Source organism: Balaenoptera musculus, chromosome 6 (genome assembly GCF_009873245.2).
Source record: "Balaenoptera musculus isolate JJ_BM4_2016_0621 chromosome 6, mBalMus1.pri.v3, whole genome shotgun sequence".
Lineage (NCBI taxonomy): Eukaryota > Metazoa > Chordata > Mammalia > Artiodactyla > Balaenopteridae > Balaenoptera > Balaenoptera musculus.
Window position 1 is genome coordinate 113,296,311 of NC_045790.1, and position 19,336 is coordinate 113,315,646.

Genomic DNA, 19,336 nt, shown 5'->3' on the forward strand with positions numbered 1-19,336 from the left:
CTAAAAGTCGTATTTGGGTCACTTTCGCTCCCAAAAGTCCTTCCATGGGTTTCAGGTTGCCCTGAGGTCAGAACTGTAGAGTCATCTTAGGAAGGATCTGACCAACTGGTGGTGGAAACCCCAGCCCTGGAGGTGGTGGTGGGAAGATAGCCACGAGCCAACCAGCCCTTCAACTTCCACAAATGAGGCTGCACTAAGCCCGTCCCATCGCTACAAATTTTTTCCTAAGGCAAATTCAAGTCTGCTTCTGGAGAAAAGCCTTGATTTTAGATCTGGCCAGTTTCTGGGTTTCATTCTTAAAGCTGCATGCACGTGAAATATCTGGAGCCCTGGCCCGGCCCCACCGGGAGAGGAGGCGATGGAGGCGGGTACTCACCCCCTCGGACTTCTTGTCGGGGAAGACGCACGTCGACCCCCCGGCTGTGAAGTTGCAGTAGACTTTGAAGGAGTCCCTGGAGCAGCCTTGGTTCGGATCCACCCAGTATTCACCTGGATCGCAGGGTTAGGGTTAGGTTTAGAGAGGGAGGCGGGTCGTGAGAGCTGCTCCTTGGACAGTTCCAGAAGCAGCTGCCACATCTCAGTCCAGCAGTGACAGCACACAGCCCAGGCACGTGCCGCAGCACAGCCCTTTCCGGGCTTTGCCCAACGGCGTCCTGCTGTCCCTGCTGGGCCCACGGAGTGACAGGGGCAGACGTATCACCAAGAGCACAGCTGGAGCGTGAGGCCCACGGGGTCCAAGCTCTGGGGACCCGGGAGGGTGGCTCTGCCTGCTGGCGGGTGGATGGGAACCCAGAGGTGCTCCAGGAAAACTCCTAGAAGTTCACGTACTTAGGATCAGAGTCAACTGGAACCACAGGCACCCCTTAAGTCTTGCAGAAGAGTTCATCCTTCCCAGAGCAAGCCAGCCAGTGTGGTCTTATTTTCTAGTAGGTAGGTAGTGCTTGGTTATTAATGGTGACAATGGGACTGATTTGCATTTTTATCATATTCTGGAGTCTAAACAGTGCTTTCCCAAGTACAACATCAAATACCAGCACGAGGACCCGTGTTAACACTGACAGCAGCTGCGGCTAACATCACGTCAGGCCCAAAGCATCTCATACATTGTATACACGTTCTCTGATAGGTACGTGTTTTAATTCCCATTTTATAGATGGGGATCATGGGACTCCGGGTAGAGCAGGTTACCTGCCAGACGGTGGCTAAGATTAGACTAGACCCCGGCTGTGTGTGACCTCGCAGCCTTGACCTCTCTCCCCGGCCTCCCAGGACGGCTTCCCCTCCTACTAGGATGCCTCGTCAGGTGACAAGGGGGAGATGCCCCTGCCTCCCCACTGCACGGACGGGGACCTGAGGCCGAGAGAGGCGCATGCCCGCCCAGGCCTGGGTCCCTCCCGCCACACCGGCTGCTCAGCCCCAACCCCTCCGTGTGTCCCCGGGCCCCCGGGTGCCCTACCGTCGGGGAAGTCAGGGTGGCAGAGCTGAAGGTCTTTGCAGGTGCGCGCGGGGTTCTGCTGCGTGCCCAGGGGCCGCTTCATCTGCTCGATCTCCAGCTTCAGCGAGTTGAGGGAGCCGAAGATCTCCTCCATGCCGTCCGCGTAGTCCATGTAATGCTCGCCCTCTCCGTCGCCCATCAGCTGGCTGGCGTCGATATTCCGCCGGGTCCTGGACGCCTGGATCGGCAGCGGCTGGATGACCTCGCCCGGGGGGCCCTGGGTGCCGAAGGGGGACGGCGGTGGGTGGGAGAGGACGAGGCGGCCCCCGGTGGGGGCAGGGCCGGGACCGCCAGGGCCGTGCCTACAGGGTCCTGGGCTGCAGACACTGGCCCCCTCTTAGTAGTACAGTCTTCTTCCCTCTTCTCTGTCTCTGGAACATTCCACACCCATCCCTCGGGGCCTTGTCTAGGGCTGCCTGCTCCTGCCACACACACGCATGCGTGCACACACGCTCACACACACGCATGCATGCACACGTGCGCACACAGAGGCACCTGGGCATACACACACAACCCTCCCCCTTCCTCTCTCTTCAACCAGACTTCCGAGGCGGAGGCGCCCTGGGCTGACCTGTGTCCCGGGGAAGGGGACAGGCCCCGCCCCGCCACACACGTTTCATAACGTTTTGGGATTGAACCCCACAAACAGATGCTTCCACGAGTCCCTCGGTGTTAGGAGACCCCAGTCCTTGAGGGTTACTCACCGGCAGGCCAGGGGGTCCTGGCTGGCCTGCTTCACCCTTCGGGCCAGTTGGACCCTGGGGAAAAAGAAAAGAGAAGCAACCTTGGTCACTGAGGCCTGATACGACTTGAGTCCACCATGAGGTCTAGAATGATCCCCGGAAACACGTGGAGAAGGTGGAGGGACAGACCTAACATGCTGGGGCCCCTTCCCAGTCCCAGATGTGGGAACTGGACACCCCAAGGAGGGGACTTAGGGGGACAGAGCCCTTTCTGCAAGGCACGGAGCCTCGGTCTGAGATGACTCAGGGTAGAGGGGAGCTCAGGGCAGCCCAGCCACAGAGGAGGGGTGTGAACGACCGGCCCCATGAGTCAAGGGGGAAGGGGGACCCCAGGGTGGTTCTCATCCAAGGGGATGCACATCCCTCCCCCGGGTGGCGTGGGCCGGTCGGGGGCAACACCACTTACTGAGGATCCCTTAGCACCTTTTGGACCAGGAGGGCCCTGCGGAGAGAGGGGCAGAGCGTCAGCTGGTGGGCGGTCCCTTCCCCTCCCGGCACCAGCCTGCTCTTCACGCCCTCCTTGCGCCCGTGTCCCCCCTCCAAGAGTCTACGCTTGTACCTGCTTGACAGGGGAGGTGGGCGGGGGCAGGCGTTCACCCACAGGGAGGCCAGGAGGGTCCCGAGTGCCCCGGGTCAGCCTCCCACCCGCCCCAGCAGGGAAATCAGAGCTCAGGCAGCCAGAGTCAGACGTGACAAGGGTGTGCTGGCCTCAGAGGCCCTGACACAGAGCCACTCCAGCCCTTGCAGCAGCCCACAGTAAGGGCCAGCATCAGATCAGCCGGGGCCACCTTGGGCCACGTGTACCCCGGCCCAGGTGGGGCTCGGAGGCTGACTGGTTTCGGGCAAGAAGAGACTCAAGGCCGGAGGATGTCCTTGCAGTCCTGGGTCTCCCAGCTGCATGGGGGGGGCCCCAGGCTGGTGACTAGAAGACGGGACCCCAACTCCTCACGTCCGGGCCAGGCTGGCCCTGCTCATGCCGACGGGGAGGGCCGGGGGGCCAGCCACCGTCTTCGCCGCCCCCAAAGGGCCTACAGTGGACTGTCCACATGCCCTGCAATGCCCGGAGACAGAGGTTCCCCCCTTCTCCTCCCCAGCCTGAAACCAGAGCCCAGTGACCCCACTTCCTTGTTTCCACTGCTCGGAACCCGGATGTGAACTAATGAGCAGATCAACCCGTGGTGCGGGGCACCAGGTCCACCTGGGCTGTGGCCCAACCCCAGGGGGGTCCCATGACTTCCCTGTAACTCTGAGGCCCACCCCCCACTCTCCCAGAACAACCCAGGGAGCCGCGCGCCCCTCCCAGATACGCACCGGCAAGCCAGGGGGGCCCGGGGGGCCAATCGGGCCGGAAGGACCAGTGATACCCTGAAAGGAGCAGAAACGGTCAGCAGCGTTCGGGTCGGGAGGGAGCTTGTCCTGTAGCCACGCCCCTCGGTTCTGGCTGGCCTCCTCCCCCAGCCCGGGCCGGCCACGTGCGAGGGGAGCCCTCGCTCCCTGCTGGGCCCGGGGGGCCTGGACACCTGCTGTGAGGCTGGGCACCCGCAGGGCCGTGGGTGTGAACGCTTCCTTCCGATGTTCTAATGTGAACCGTCCCCGCCTGGTCCCCTCTGGCCGCTTTCCGCTCCCGAAGCAGGAGCCCCGGGGCCGGGGGCGGCGAGTGTCCTGGGGTCCTGTCTGTCCTGTCCGTCCAGCCAGCCTCCCAGTGGCTTTTCCCACACTCGGAGTTTGCAGCCTCCGAGCCGACCCTCTCTCCAGGTCTCGGTGCCACGGGGAGACACCGTGGACGAGGCTGGGTTGGGGGGACACTATCCCACGAGCTTCCTCCCCGCCTCACGGCTCTGCCCCCTCCAGCTCTGTCTCGGGCGTCCCGTCCTCTTCCAGGTCAGGTGCAGGCCAAGGTGGGCAAAGCACAGGGGCACGTGTGAGCCTGTCACACCTGGCTTGGGAAGCAGTCATTCACAGGCTGGAGTGCGGCCCCGTGGCCCTGACATGGGGACGGGAAAGACCGGCCTGCCAGGTCCCCCCGCCCCCTCCCTCCACTCGCTCCCCGCCTCTCCTGGTCCTGCAATCCACTGCAAGAGGCTCCCAGGTGCAGGGTCGGCGAAACTTGCAGGCTAAGGTTTCCTTGGCTGTGGTTTCCTGGGGGCTTCAAACTCCAATTAGCTACAGGGGTTCCCAGGGAAGTCTAGGGTCAGGTGTGCATATGTGGGGTCAAGGTGGGAGCGAGGATGTGGCATATATGGGGTCAAGGTGGGGGCGAGGATGTGGCATGTATGGGGTCAAGGTGGGAGCGAGGATGTGGCATGTATGGGGTCAAGGTGGGAGCGAGGATGTGGCATGTATGGGGTCAAGGTGGGAGCGAGGATGTGGCATGTATGGGGTCAAGGTGGGAGCGAGGATGTGGCATGTATGGGGTCAAGGTGGGAGCGAGGATGTGGCATATGTGGGGTCAAGGTGGGAGCGAGGATGTGGCATGTGTGGGGTCAAGGTGGGAGCGAGGATGTGGCATGTGTGGGGTCAAGGTGGGGGCGAGGATGTGGCATGTATGGGGTCAAGGTGGGGGCGAGGATGTGGCATATATGGGGTCAAGGTGGGGGCGAGGATGTGGCTGAGCAACGCCAGTGACCTCCTGGACAATTAGCTGGGTCACAGGGTCTTGCACAGAGTGGGGGGAAATGACCTTCACGTCTGAGGTCACCAGGACTCTGAGGGCTAGTGAGGGTCCGGGCTGGGCTCCAGTTCTGCCCCAGGTTGCTGCCACCTGGGCGGAGCCCATCCCCTCAGCTGTTCCCATCTTGATTTGATAGACGTGGGGATGTCCTTCCGGCTCTAACGAGCCTCGGGTCTTTGGACACAGAGCCAGCATCCCACGCACCTGTTCTCCCTTAGGGCCAGAGGAGCCCTGGGGGCCGGGGAGACCGCGGTCACCCTTTTCTCCCTGTTCACCCGGAGGTCCGATGAGCCCGATCAAGCCTGGATGTCCCTGTGGGAAAATGAAGGGGCATTTGCGGTGGACACCTCACGTCCAGCCACATGGGCCAGCTAGACGTGGCGGCACGTCTTTGCCTTGGGGGCTGCCGTCTCCTGGAATGGAAACAGGCCCAGGGCAGGTGCCGTCCACGGGACCTCGCAGGCCCCCGACTGAGGGCAGGGGCCAGGTCTCCAAGTCACATGGATCTGTTTTCCTTGTGTCCTCACCCTGAGCACATGACAAACGTGGGGGAAGAGGAACAACTTGCTGAGTTTGAAACCACGGGCACTTGAGGGGCCTGAGTTTCAACCACAGAGTCACCTGGAGCCCCATCTCACCTTTTCGCCTTTGGGTCCAGAGTCTCCTTTGAGGCCAGGGAGTCCTGGGGGACCCTGCGGGGGAGGCAGCGGGGTCAGAATTCTCCTGCCCAATCCTGCCCTCCGCCACCCCCGGGGGCTCCTCGATCCGTGACTCACCATGGGGCCGGGGGGGGCCATCGGGGCCTGGGGCTCCTGGGAGACCTTGCTCACCCTGAAACACAGTTAACCCTCCGTGTGAGCCCCGCCCTGGCCATCCCCGTTCCCGTCCCCATCCCTGCGCCCCTCCCTCTGTAGCCACGCCCCCCAGGCCTCCCCGGGGCCACTCACCACAGGGCCGGGGATCCCTCGCAGGCCATCGGGCCCGGGCTTCCCAGGGGCCCCCTGGGGGCCAATGGGGCCAGTCTTCCCAGGAGGGCCTTCCAAGCCAGATTCTCCCTGCAGGGCACCAAGGAGGACACGGTGGGACCCCAATGCTTGAGGCTCCGGTCACCCCAGCGCAGAACCGCTGCTCAGAAACCCCAAGGAGCCTGGGAGAGAACCCCAGATGCCCCCAGATATCCAGGGGCTGCCCCCGATTCTCCACCTTCCTTATCGCGGCCGCCCTGCCCAATTCTCCACCCACCAACGTCCACAGTCAACTGTGCTCCCAGCCCCCCAGCTGTCACGGCCAAAACGGCAGTTATGGCTGGCACGGAACTCCTGGTGGGCACGGCCGCCATGTCCTGAGCAGACGTGGGGCTGGACGAGTTCCATCCCTGTCTCAGGCAATGCCGGAGCACCTCCAAGAAGAGGCCCCGCCCAGCACCTCCTGGGGGGAGCGGCCTCGAGGGCTCTGGGCACAGAGCTGCACCCTAACCTCACTGCACGGGCACCCCACCCTCTCCTCAGCCCTGACGTGAGCACCGTCACCATCTCTGCTTCACAGGCAAGGCAGCTGAGGCCTGGCCAGGTCAACACCAGGCCCGAGGGCACCCAGCACTGGCCTCCCCTCCCTCAGGCTGGCGGGGCAGACAGAACGTGACAGCAGAGTCGGGGACCCCGGAGCAGAGGCGCAGCCAGCCCGCCTCCCTCTGAGCCCGACCCGCCCCTCTCCGCATGGTCATATATGTGTCCGGTCCCCACCCTTGCGGCCACCATGCCCTCGGCATGCTCTGTAAGGTCTATGCACGGTCACGGTCATGACCACGGCCGGGCTGAAAAGCACTTACCTTAGCTCCTTTCTCTCCCTGCCTGCCTTCGGGACCTAGGGGGCCGGGGGGACCCTGGAAGGAGCAAGAGGGCGACACGTGACAAGTGGGTTCACAGAAGCTCAGTGAGAAGCTGAGGAGGGGGCGTGGAGGTCACTCCCAGGCCCTTAGCACGAGGCCCAGGGCTTCCACTTCCAGAAAAGGCCCCTGGTCAGGTTGGGGAGAGGGCACTCCAGTGGCCTCCTTTCCTAGCCGCACACCAAGCGGCCAAGTTTATTGCAGCCCCAGAAAAAGACTGGATTATTCAATTAGCTTGTTCTGACTTTTCCAAAGGTCTGACCCAGGGGAAAAGGGGTTTCTTCAGCTCCATGGGTGCTTTTCTCCCACGAAGGCCGTTACTGATGGTGTCAGCAGTGGGCTCATCCTAAATGGAGCGGACCATCGACCTAGTGGGTCTGAGATTTGATGACGAGGCAGGAAGCTGAGCAGGGAATGCACTTCAAACAGAAGCACTTTCCTCCTCGGGCTGCCTAGGGCCCCAGGGTCCAAGCCGGGGCGGGGGAGGGGCACACTTCATTCAGGAGGTTGACGGGCAAGGGCGCCTTGCAGTATCACTTACCCTTTTTCCCGGAGGCCCAGATGGACCTGGTTCACCAGTAGGGCCCGGGGATCCCTGGTGTCAGAGAGAGAACAGGGCATTTAGGAATCAGGGACAGTTAAACTAAGACGTGGCAGGGCTGGGTGGGTCTGAGGCTAAGAAAAACGCAGAGTTTTCAGTCTGATTTGTCCTCGGCCAGCCCTGAAACTGCCTGTCTCTTCTTTTGCAGAATTAGCCCTAAGTGGAGGTGGTCCTGGAATCCTCTGCTCTGACCTCTACACTCAGCCCGTGGGCTGCAGCGGCGTAGGGGACCCGCCTGCCACCTGCAGTTCTGCTACATTTGGGGAACATTCCCACCACGCCTGCCAGCATCCCTTCTGCAGAAGTGGACCCCAAGGCACACAGGGAAGGCAGGTGTCATCCTGGGTCACCGGCTAGGAAGCGGCAGAACAGCAGACATCTCTCCAGGGGAACTGGCCCCAGAGCCGGTGTCCCTAAGCTTTCTGAGCTCGAAGCAACGTTTCAAAAACCTTGACATCAGGTGAGAGGCAACATCTAATGTGAGCTCAGCTCCAGGGGCTGATGCGGAAACAGCCTTCTGAGGAGTGCATCCAACTCCAATCGGGCAGAAACAGGTAATCCTGACGTTCCGGGGTGGGCTTCTGGGGTGGGTCGCGGACGCCGGGCTCTGTGTGCAGAACCACTCTCGGGACTGTGTGTGCATCTCCCCTCCTGGGAGGAGGGTCCCCAGCTTTCAAGGGTCCTCAGAGGGAGCTCTCGGCCCCCTGCGGTGGTTGAATCACTATTCTAAGGTAACTGGGTGTAGGTTTTTCTCAGAAATGAACAAAGCAAGTTGTAAACCCCAAGCCCCGACACCTCCCCGAGGAGCTGCGTCAGGGTCCTTAGAGGTCCTGGGCGGACTCACCGTTTGTCCGGATTCACCGTCATCTCCTTTGTCACCAGGGGGACCGTCTTGACCCTGTGGGACCAAAAGCAAGTTCCTTCTGCCTCCTGGATGGCACCCGAGTTCAGGCACCAACACACAACGCGTCCCCAGTCCTCACCCCAAAATCAAATTCCATCCCAGAGGTGCCGGTGCCTAGGGCGCTCATTAGTGGGAAAAAGGAGAGTCCTAACAGACAGAACCAGAAAGGAAAAAATGGGGCCAGCAAGGCGGGTCATGGGCTGTGGGGACCCAGGGGCTCTGCCACCTCGAGCACCTACCGCAGGGCCAGGCTCTCCGGGGGGACCGGGATCTCCGGGAAAACCGACCGGGCCCTGAAACAGAGGAAGAGAGGCGTTGGGGTCCTCAGCAACCCGGCCTGGAGTGCGCTGCCCTGCGCGGTTGCATCCAGACTGCTGCCCTGCGCTGTCCAGCCCCAGAGCGTCCCACTAGCTCTGACACCTCGGTGCCCTTCACAGCAAGAAGGCCTTTCCAGAACAGCCGCTCACGTGAGCCACGCAAGCCTGAAAGCGAGCAGTGCGGGCCAGCCCTGTCGACTTCTGGATGCCCTCAGAGGGCAGGCTCTTGCCCACACTTTTGCTCCTGGAGCCCCCGGCTGACACCGGAACCTGGACCTTTAACCTCTAGAAGGCGCTGCTCTGCAGACCCTCCTGATGCAAAGCCAGGGCAGGCTGCAGGAGGGGAGAGGGGCCACACAGAGCCTGTTCCATCCAGAAAGCTGCCTGGTCCACAGACATGGCCTCTGAGGTGCCCCCCTCGCCCCACGTCTCCCCCCTTTCCCACCTCCACTGTTTTGGTTCAGTAGCTGGTGCGGAAACCTCTACACCTTAGGAAATCGCCCCAAGACCAGCGATGGTCAGGCAGCCTCAGCCGCGCACTGCCCGTGAGTGAGGATGATCTAGGGGCCCCTTGGCATCTCCCAGGTACTCACGGGGCTGCCTTTGGGACCGTCGTCTCCGGGAGGGCCCTTGGGTCCAGGGGGTCCAGCAGCACCAGAAGGGCCCGACTCACCCTTCTCTCCCCTTTCGCCTTTGGGTCCCTGTGGGGGAAAGGCGGGGACCGTGTTCCCAGAGCCAGCCTTGCGGTTGCCTCGAGCAAGAAGCTGGCCAGAGGTGTGCTCCTCACTGGCATTGGGTGGGAAGGGAACACCCCGACTGTGGCCGGCCTTGGCCCCCGTGGGCGCCAGCAGCTTCCCGAGCTCCGCCAACCCGCAGCAACTCCCTGGGGGAGTCTGGCTCCACTGGTACCGTGAGGGGGCCTGAGTAGCCCACTGGCTTCCCGGGGCCTCTGAGGCCGAGACTCGGCTTCTAGGTGGGCAGGGTTGACTCCTGACGAGATAGCAGGCAGCGTGGACCCCGAGGGGGGCTGCAGGGACCCAGGCCGCCCACCCACTCAGTGGCCCTCAGATGGAGGGAGCCCAGGAGACCTCTGTCCACCAGCCGTCTCCTGGGCCAGAGGGCCACCCTCAGGTGGGACCTCAAGAGACCGCTCATCCGACCTGCGAAGGTCTGAATGTTCCAGGTCTGGGCTGACCAGGTGTTACGGAAGCCAGTGAGAGGGCCTGGAGCACCACGGACGGCTGTCCTGGGCGTCCATCACTAACATCCACGCACACACACGGACACACATGCACGCACACACGCTCACTCCCCACGGCACTCCCTCTCTTTTCCAGCAAGACGGTGAGGTAGGCACAAGAGGAGACGTGACTCCCATTTCAGGGATGGGGAAACTGAGGCGGAGCAGGAGCCTCCCACCCAGCACCCATCCACGCCACATCCCGCTCCTCCCCCAAAGTCCACCCACTCACCGGGGGGGCCCCCTTCGCCGGGAAGGCCAGGCTCTCCAGCTTCGCCGGGCTCACCCTAAGGAGGAAACGTGATGTGATTACAGCAGCGACGAGAACAGTGGTTCCAGCGTCAGGCATTTAGCGAGTCGTCCCTGACATTGGGCTGGTGTGGGGGGGCGGGTAGGGGTCGGGGGGGGGGTGAGACGCGGTCACTGTCCTCTGACGGCTCCCCAGGACTGGAGGAGAGACAGGTGAGGGACCCAGGGATAAAGCGGTGACAGTGACATACACAGGCATGTGACACACGCAGGGCGGGCGCGGAGGGTACGTGGGGGCATTAAAGATGGCTTTCCCCAGGAAGGGATGCTGCGAGTGAGTTCTGGAGGACGATTGAGGGAAACCAGGTGAAAGGGGGAGGGGGACAGCTAGGGGGAGGGGGACAGCTAGGGGAAGGGGGACAGCTAGGCAGAGGGGGACAGAAAACAGCACAGCATCCTCCGTTTGCCGCAGGTGGGACAGAGCAGGAAGGGCGAGAGAGGTGGCGGCCGAAGCTGGGACGTGCCCTACGGCGGGCGGGGAGGGCACGGGGAGGGCACGCTGCTCTGAGCAGAGGTCGCACACCATTCATGGGTGGTCTCAGCAGTCATGTTTCTCTGATTTTCCTATCGTAAAAAATGAGCAGCGATGGGAGACTTCCTTCAACTGAATGGCCGGATGTCAGAAAAAAAGTTCTGGAATGGTGTGAAAGGAGTGCAGACACAAGGGAGCACATCCATCACCTTCCTTTTACCCCCAAGGAACTGGGATAAGTGCTTTAAAAGTAGTGCAACCTCCTGGGCCCAGGTGGAGTCAGACTCTGGCACCGTCTCGCCCGCCGCACACACGCACGCAAGTAAGGCATGTACACACGTGTGCACGTACATATGTCCAATGTGCTCACGTCATCTCCAGGGCCCAGGCCCTAACATTAACCAGATCAGATGAAGGGGACCCGGGGCTATGAGAAAACAGGATTTGACAGAAACGGGAGTTGAAAAGGTAGCAACTACGCACTTCAAGGAATAGATAACCATGTCTATCAGAGCCAAATCTCAGAGGAGGAGGTGGCGGGGCCTTGCTGGTGGTTGTTATCATTTGGAAAATCTCCTGGGTAAGGGCAGGGCTCCCAGGTCCATTGCACACATCTTCTAAGTTTCAAAATGCATCTGGCAGGAATGGCCCAGCAGTGCACCTGGACGCCTCCGTGTACGCGGTGGACACATACACATGGGTACGTGCACGTGTACACGCACGCGTGCACGCGCACACACACACACACGCACGCTAGCACGTCATACAGCAGGACGGTGACGGGTCGTGAATCACCTTCTCTCCCACTGCACCAGGATTGCCTATTCCACCTGGGGGGCCTTGTGGCCCGTCAGCACCTGGAGCTCCGGAGGGTCCTCGGGGGCCGGGGGGACCTGGGGGACCCTGAGAGAAGAAGAGCCATTGAGCCCAGAGGAAACACAAACGTCTACCAACACAGCAACCAGCCACCACGGCCAGGTCTCCAAGAGCCGGTGCCACTCACCATCTGCCCCACATCTCCCGTCTCGCCCTTCTCTCCTGGAGGTCCCGGCAGACCCTGAGAACAGGAATTCATCAGAAACTCGGCACGTGGGCGCGGCTCTATCCCCCCAACACACAACTTTCACTACCTCCCCAGCAGGACCCCAAGCCGAGCATTCAAAAGCCTCAGGAATGTGCTTTTCAACGTACAGCTCCATATGAGCACGTCCCCCAAATCCCAAGTTTCAGAATTAGCGCAAGGAAAGCATTAGAGAAGTATGCAAAGATTTATTGACAAGGTGCTTATTGAAAGTGTCCCATAAAACAATAAACCCTAATGAGCCACCAGCAGGGAAATGTTTGAATCAATTATGTCACCACCATATGCTGGGACACAAGGCAGTAACTGAGAGTCACGTTTTCAAAATAAATAAAAAGTGATGTGTTCAAAGAATATTTAATGACATTTGACGCGACGTGTAATATAAAAGGAAGTGGGAAAAGCTGGATCCAAACTTTCTATACATGCAGCACGATTTGCAGTTTGCAAAAACCAAATAGAATTATGCATGTGCATGAGTGTGTGTGAGCACAGGTGTTTAGGAGGTGTGGAGAGGTACCACCACGCGCTGAGAAGCCATTTTTGTTTCCTTTTCTAACAGTTTATCTGTAGTTTCCAACATTTCTACAATGAGCAAATTCACAAATGTCACCGGTTAAGAGAAGTGAATATGGGTGTGTGTGGAATTCTGAGAATTCACAGCACTTCATGTATGGAGAAGCCCCTGAAGCTTTGTCTTAGCTGCCCCATTCTTCAGAAGACAGGAGGGAGGAGACAGGAGGGCAGGGCAGGGCAGGGGAGGGGAGGGGAAGGCGTCGCAAAGATGCGGAAATCAGCTGACGTGGACCCCCCAAGCCATTGTGCAAACTCTGTTGTTACCTGCAGCCCCACGGGTCCTGGGGGCCCGGGAAAACCTCTTGGACCTTCATCACCTTTCTGCCCAAAAAGGCCCTGCTGGCCTCGAGGACCCGGCTCGCCGTCAGCTCCCTACAGGGAGATAGTTGAGCATGGTGAGGGCCAGGTACGGGGCCTCATCAGCTCGAGGGCTGGGGACTCTCTGATACTCACAGAGGGGCCTGGCTGTCCGATGGGGCCTTGAGGTCCTGTAGGCCCAGGGGGACCCTGTGGGGAAGAGACACAGACAGTTGTTTCCTGAGTCACAGCTGAGGCCGAGGGAGAAAGGCCAGTGCGCGCAGGGGCCCTGCAGCCAAGGTCATCGGGGCTGCACCCACGCTTGGCCGTCCTGGGCCAGGCTGCCGGCTCTGGAATGCGTGATGCTCTCTGTTCAACCCTGAGCATGTGCTGTCAGGGGCGAGGGGGTGGCGGCCACACCGACATCCCGCCAGAGGCCACCGTGCATCATCTCGGCCCCCACCACACACCCATGACACAGGCCCCAGAGGCCCCGTCTAAAAATGAGGACCAAGATCACGTGGCTCATCCGTGGCCGAGCGAGGGACTGACTCCAAAGTCCACACCTGGCACCACGATGCCTGCCCCCAAGTGTGTCCCCAAGCACATTTCACTGTTGGCACAGGGAGCGCGTGAGAGAGGCCAGCATGCTGTCGCTGTCCTGACTGGCCCCGGGTCAACAGGGACGTGGTCACTGTCACACGCCTGGCGAAAAGGTCCACAGTGCAGGCCTCCTTCCAAGGCCCCCGGGCGGAGCTGCCAGCCAAGCGACAGGGCGTTTGCAAGAACGCACCAGTATTTCTAAAGCAGAATTTTTTTTTTTAAGGGAAAATTAAGAGGCATTTGGTCAGGGTGCTGCCTCTGTTGGAATATCCTGCAGCCCTCAGCATCGGAGGGCGGTGATTATGTCTGTGGGACCGAAAACCTCAAGGACAAAAACGCTGAATTTGCTTTACTTCACAAAACCCATGAGTGCTTTCTGCTCATCTGTTAATAAGGGATTCTCTTACAGATACATGTTACATGCATACATGTGCACCTAACACGTACCTGTGCATGCACACACGCATAGAGGCACATGCACATACACAAGATTTCAACAGGGAAGGAAAGCCCAAAGCCCAGCTCTGTCCCATCAGGTACCGGTGTGAATGTTGTTATATTATAATGGTTGTTCACGTCAGTGATCTGTGCGTGCCACACCGAGCACGTGGCCCTGTGCCGTGGCTCCACTGGTGGCCCTGCACGTGACTCGTGTGGCCCTTACCTGTTCGCCTTTGTCTCCCTTGCTCCCCTTCTGTCCCGGCTCCCCGATCTCCCCCTGTGGGAACATATGAAAGACCCGTCAGACGGTCCAATAATCATTTGCACGTTATCTGCTCCCCTGAATTAATTTTTCTTGGAGAGTAAGAATAATCTCCTCTCCAGGGAGCCCTATAACTTTCCTATGAAGAAACGTTTCCATATATTAATTTGATTTCTTTTTTAATAAGAGAACTAAAAGGGATGAGGCCTTGATCTTATGCTTTGCAGGACTGTACCAGATTTGAAAGTGTGATAAAAAATCATAACGGAAGTATTTACTTTGTCAAGTTGGATGACATAACAGTATAATAAAGACAACTCAATTACTATGCTTCCAAAGTTATTAAAATCTCTCCAGTGTTTCTGCTGCGCAAGGCTGTCTCCCACCCTGAGAGGCAAGGCATCATTGCTGCAGAGGTGACAAAGTCGGAAATGTCACCGGAGAGTTCTCATAAACAGAAAGTTAAACCGAAGAGAGAAATTTCACTGTCTTCATTAAATGGAAGATAAAATACAAGCTACGGCAGTAACGGCGTCAGGATTATAAAGCATGTTCTTAATGGAAGGGGGCCTTGATCATTGGAGACATTTAAAAATAGACATTGAGTAAAACCTCATTAAATCGGGCTCCACAGATTTAGAATTTGAAATGATTGAGAGCATTTTCCCTTGCTCTGGCTGCTACAGCAAATGTCTTTGGCAACACCAAAACTACACAAGAGAAAAGCAGCATCTAAGTCCCCTCAAACATGTCGGAGATCTCATTTATTACCATTATTTGTAAGCTATTCCGAAATCATCCACTAATGCCAAGAACCTCGGATGGCAGCATGGGGTCCCTCTGTCGCCAGAGCCCCTACATCGCCTGCATCCCTTGGTTTAAAAGGAACGCCCCCCGCCGGCTCTGACCTGCCGGCACTGGCCAAGCTCGGCTGTGCGTGGTCCAGGTTGGGGGACTTCTCCGAATTCTTCTTACCTTATCTCCATCTTCTCCAGGGGGACCCACAGGGCCAGCTGGACCAGGGAGCCCCACGGGACCCTGTAGACCGTCTCGGCCAGCTGGGCCTTGTGGACCTTTCTCGCCCTAAAGAGGAGAGGAGATCCCTGTTCAAAGGCAGCTCCATGGTGGGAACATTCTGCCACCAGCTCATCCCCCACAGAGAGGCCCACAGGCAGGAAGTGGGCAGTTCCTGGGCAGGGACCATCACCACAGTCCTAATGGATTTCCCTCGGATGCACCGAGGGTGGCTCCGGGTCCGGCCCTGCATCACCCCTTCCCCTGCATCTCTGCATTTAATCCTCGCCCATCCTAGGAAGGGCTACCCTTTTACAGATGGGGAAACTGAGGCTCGTTTGTAAGCAGTAGAGCTGGGATTCAAACCTCGCCAACCAGATTCCTGGGTCTGTGTGCGGGATCGTCCAAGCCAGTGGCCAGGAGGGCCTGAGCTCCGGCCTCGGCCAACTTGCTTACTCTCCCGATTCCCTGCAAACACCCTCCCTGCAAGAGCACACGGACCTGAACATTCGTGCGCACACATGCACACACACACACACCCCTATCTTCCTTTCCTCATGGTTTTGGTTCATTTTCCTATTTGCCCCCTTGGTCATCTCAAATGATCCTTACTGAGTTCTTGTTCAATTTTACCAGCCACGTTCCACCCTGTGAGTGGCTGGAACTTTCTCACCCAAGCCAGGATTCCCTTCTCCCAGCAGAGGCACAGAACGAGGCGTGGACGTCGGGGAGGCGACACGGGTGGGAAAGTGCACAGTCACACAGTCACCGACTTCAGCCGGCATCCCCTCCGGCCCCCTCTTCCCCTCTCCTGCTGCACAATTCACTTCCTGCTCCTCGATTTAGTTCGCCCTGATAAAAGTTCTTCCCCAATTAAGCCAGAAAATGCCCAGGCTGACCGTGGCTCACAGGGAACCTTCCTGCCCGACATGACACCTGACCTTTGTTTGACCTTTTCTTCTGCAGCTATTCTGGAAGCATGACAAGCTTTTCACAGGATGATGCAACCCTGAGAAGTTTCTGCTCAAGTATTTACTCTCTTGAAACAATGAACTCAACCGTTTCCAACCTCATTTGTGTGTGCTCTACATGCACCCAGCGCCCGACAAGAGGCAGGGTTCTGGGGCAGAATTCAACGGGATCCGTGTCCTGGGAGCCTCACGGGAAGGAGCAGATGCCATCAGAAGTGCCGATGACACACTGGTCGGATTCTCCGTGGTGCCCACGTGTCCAGCGTGGTTCCCATGGGGAGTTCTCGGCCGGGGAGGCAACCAGGGCCCTCTTTCTACCCATGCGCCATGAACAGGGAAACACATAAGAAAAACCACCCCTTCTAACAGAAATCAATCCACGCAGGTGTCTTAACTCAACGGGACACCATCCACGTAGCCCGTTCCCCTGGAACTCGGGCTCCTATGACATTCAGAATTCGGAAGGGAGGTCTGAGCTGGAATTTATCTCCACAGCTGACTGAATGCAGGGGCAGGCGGGCGTTTCCAAAATCATGTGGCAGACGTCAAACGTGGCCGGGGTGAGGGTACGTCCAGGCAGGAAGGGGCGTTCTGGGGAGTCGTTTGGGGAAGGGGCTGGCGGTTGGCTTCCCAGGAAGTGCCTACACAGGAAGGGTCTCTCTAACCCCCTTCATGGAAAGCAAGACTCCAGACCCCCTGCCCCTGAGCTTTCACAAAGCCTCCAGGTTGGGGCGATCACACTTGGGGTTCACTGGGAGGTTGGCTGTCAGGGGTCTGGGTAGAAGCTGCTTATCTGCCGGTCGTGTCTCCCGTCCCTTCCTTTCTCCATGTCTACCCCCAGACCAACAACGCAAGCACCAGCCCAAATATCCACCTTTCCCAGACACTGACCAGCCGTGGGCCCAGGCCAGGGCGCAGGGGGCTGTGTACACAGCAGGAGACAGTGGCCCGTCCACACAGGGCACCCAGAGCCTGGACCGGGGCCAAGGCCACGTCTGGACACACTGTCTCCACCCCTCCCTGTGCCTGCACGTGCTGGGGCCCAGATGCGTGGGTGTGACCGGCCGAGCCCGGCCCGGACGCTCCCCGAACACCCCTCCAGCTCAGGCAACTCCGGGAAAGAAACTGGCCGCCACTGTGATCGGTCCTTGGACCTCAATCAAGACAGCTGGGCACACACCACAAACTGCCCCCACCTCCCTGATCCCGCAAACCCCCAGGGAAATGCCTGGGGAGGGGACAGCACAGGGGCAGGGACAGAGCTCCTTCGAGGCAGTACTTACAGGAGTTCCTTTCTCCCCAGCCGGCCCGGGAGGTCCCTGGGGCCCAGGTCTCCCTGGAATTCCAATGGGCCCAGCAGCACCGGCCGGACCTCTCTCCCCTGGAGATCCCTGGGGCAAGGCAAGAAAGTGGTTTATTTCAAAGGCTCTCCAAATGCATGGATACAACTTCCTAAAGCACCGCCTGGTCACACCACTCACCCTCTCACTCTAGAGCCCACAATAGCTCCCCAGGGCCCCTTGCAAAACACAAACTATCTGGTCTCGCATGTGAGGCTGTGTTTCTGACCCCTCTTCGCTCTCCAACCCCTAATTCCACGTCCCTCTACAGTGTCTGAGAACACATCCTCCCTCCGTAAGTCCTGGCTTGAATGACTCTCTCGGGACCCTGGCACCCACTCTGCCCTTTGGGGTCTGCCTGCCACAGAGCATTCACTTGCTGCCCTGCCCCTCCATGCTGTAGGTTTTACAGGCGAGGTTCTGGCCCAGGAGCGGGGCTGACAGGTGGGCACCTGGACTAATTCTAGGGTTCAGCATCGAGAGACCACTGCTGCCCGGGGCGTCGTCCTGCTCCTGGCCCTTATCACAAGGAAAGGCAATATTTTCATTTCCACCTGACTTCCCCGTCATTTTCCCTCTCAAATGGCCCGTAACTCAGGGGAAGAGGGGGGTATATCATGGTCCATCCTCAAACCCAGCTAGGGGCCAGGGGAAGCTCCTGAAGCCCCACAGCTGTAGGTGAGTGAGCGGGCTGTCAGATGGGCTCATTTGAAGGGCAGGGGGAAGTAACGCAGATGTCGCATTTCCATAAAGAGTCAGGCAAGAACAGGGGGTCCGTGGGCGTGTCTCTGGAGGGTGGGCACAGCCTCTCGCGGCCCCCGATTCCCCCAGACCACAGCCCAGGGTCTGGAAACTCTGGATCTCCAAGCCTCTTGTAGCTAGACTCAAAGTTGGGGGGGACCACCTAGGTTAACAGACAGCACAGCTCTGGGGGACAGGCCTCCCGCCTGTGCCGGGTCACATCTGCCCTGGGCAGCCCCAGGCGGGCGGACAGCCCAGCTCTCGAGGCCGTGGAGCTGTGTGTCTGTGTCCCTCCCGGCTGCTCCGGGACCAGACCCACGCGAAGCCTCCTCCACAGGCTGGGGGGCCCACGCAGCCCTCCTCCAAACCGCCCGGCTCTCCGGCTGTCCTCATACAACACGTCCCCGTCCCTGGCCCTTCGTCACCGGCTGCCAGCTCGGGCACACTGTCTATGCCCCTCCCAAGCCCAGCTCCTCCACCACAGCTTTCCCAGGACCCACGCGGGGCCAGGGCAGGCGTGCGTGCTCCCCGGGCCTCGGGACCCCCGTCTTGCCTGCAGAGCAGGTTTGGAGGCAGAGGGTGGGAAAGAGGCTCTGTGCTGAGCCAGCACACTCACCGCGGGGCCTGGCGGGCCTGGGGGGCCTTCACTGCCTTTCAGTCCAAGCGCCCCCTGCAAAACAAAAAGATGTGGGCAGGGCACCGAGGGGAGACGCTCCCCCCGGGCTGGGCAGCCTCCAGCTCCATCCCCCCCGGCTGGCCCCTCACTCACCACTGGACCAGGAAGCCCTCGGTCCCCGGGGAAGCCACGTAGCCCTGGGGGGCCATCTTTTCCAGGAAGGCCAGCGGGGCCTGGGTCACCCTGAAATCAGAGCCATAGATGAGTTTCCGAGCGATGCCCAAGACTGGGGTGGACGGGGAGCTGGGCGGGGCCTGGTCTTCCAGATCCGCTCGGGACCTGGGTTGGAGGGAGGGCTTCCCCGGGCACTTGGCTTTAAAAGAAACCTCTGAGTCTTGACTTGAATCATTGGTTGGCAGGTCCACGCGCTGGAGCGCAGCCCAAGCTCACACCAGGGGGCCTGTGTGGCAGGCTGGCTCTGCGTGTGGCTTGAGGACGGATTCCGTCCGGGAATCCAGCCGTACTCCACGGAGTCCCGGCCCCCCACCATGTCCTTCGGGGCCACGATGGCTGAGCCGGGGCTGAGGGCCCCATGTCTGCCCTTCTCATGTATCTGGGGATCCTCGAAAACTGGGCTCAGGGGGAAGGAGTCCGTGGCCGAAGCATGGGAAGCGCTACCTTGAAGAGGACTTGCCGCTCGAGACACTTGTCTCAAGCCTGAAACCACATATTCTGAAAAGATTCTCCACCTGAGCAT

At 59.7% G+C, this 19,336-nt stretch overlaps 1 protein-coding gene across 1 annotated transcript in view; it reads right to left on the reverse strand.

Annotated features, from left to right (window-relative positions):
- The window catches only part of COL5A1 (collagen type V alpha 1 chain), a 167,692-nt gene that overhangs the window by 14,640 nt on the left and 133,716 nt on the right, over positions 1-19,336 (reverse strand). Inside the window, 25 exon segments of the mRNA XM_036854371.1 lie at positions 377-489; positions 1,457-1,712; positions 2,200-2,253; positions 2,645-2,680; positions 3,550-3,603; positions 5,114-5,221; positions 5,548-5,601; positions 5,686-5,700; positions 5,702-5,740; positions 5,857-5,964; positions 6,738-6,791; positions 7,336-7,389; positions 8,240-8,293; positions 8,539-8,592; positions 9,210-9,318; positions 10,091-10,143; positions 11,433-11,540; positions 11,641-11,694; positions 12,559-12,666; positions 12,748-12,801; positions 13,859-13,912; positions 14,873-14,980; positions 17,166-17,273; positions 18,580-18,633; positions 18,733-18,822. Of these exon segments, the coding sequence (XP_036710266.1) occupies positions 377-489; positions 1,457-1,712; positions 2,200-2,253; positions 2,645-2,680; positions 3,550-3,603; positions 5,114-5,221; positions 5,548-5,601; positions 5,686-5,700; positions 5,702-5,740; positions 5,857-5,964; positions 6,738-6,791; positions 7,336-7,389; positions 8,240-8,293; positions 8,539-8,592; positions 9,210-9,318; positions 10,091-10,143; positions 11,433-11,540; positions 11,641-11,694; positions 12,559-12,666; positions 12,748-12,801; positions 13,859-13,912; positions 14,873-14,980; positions 17,166-17,273; positions 18,580-18,633; positions 18,733-18,822 (1,953 nt within the window).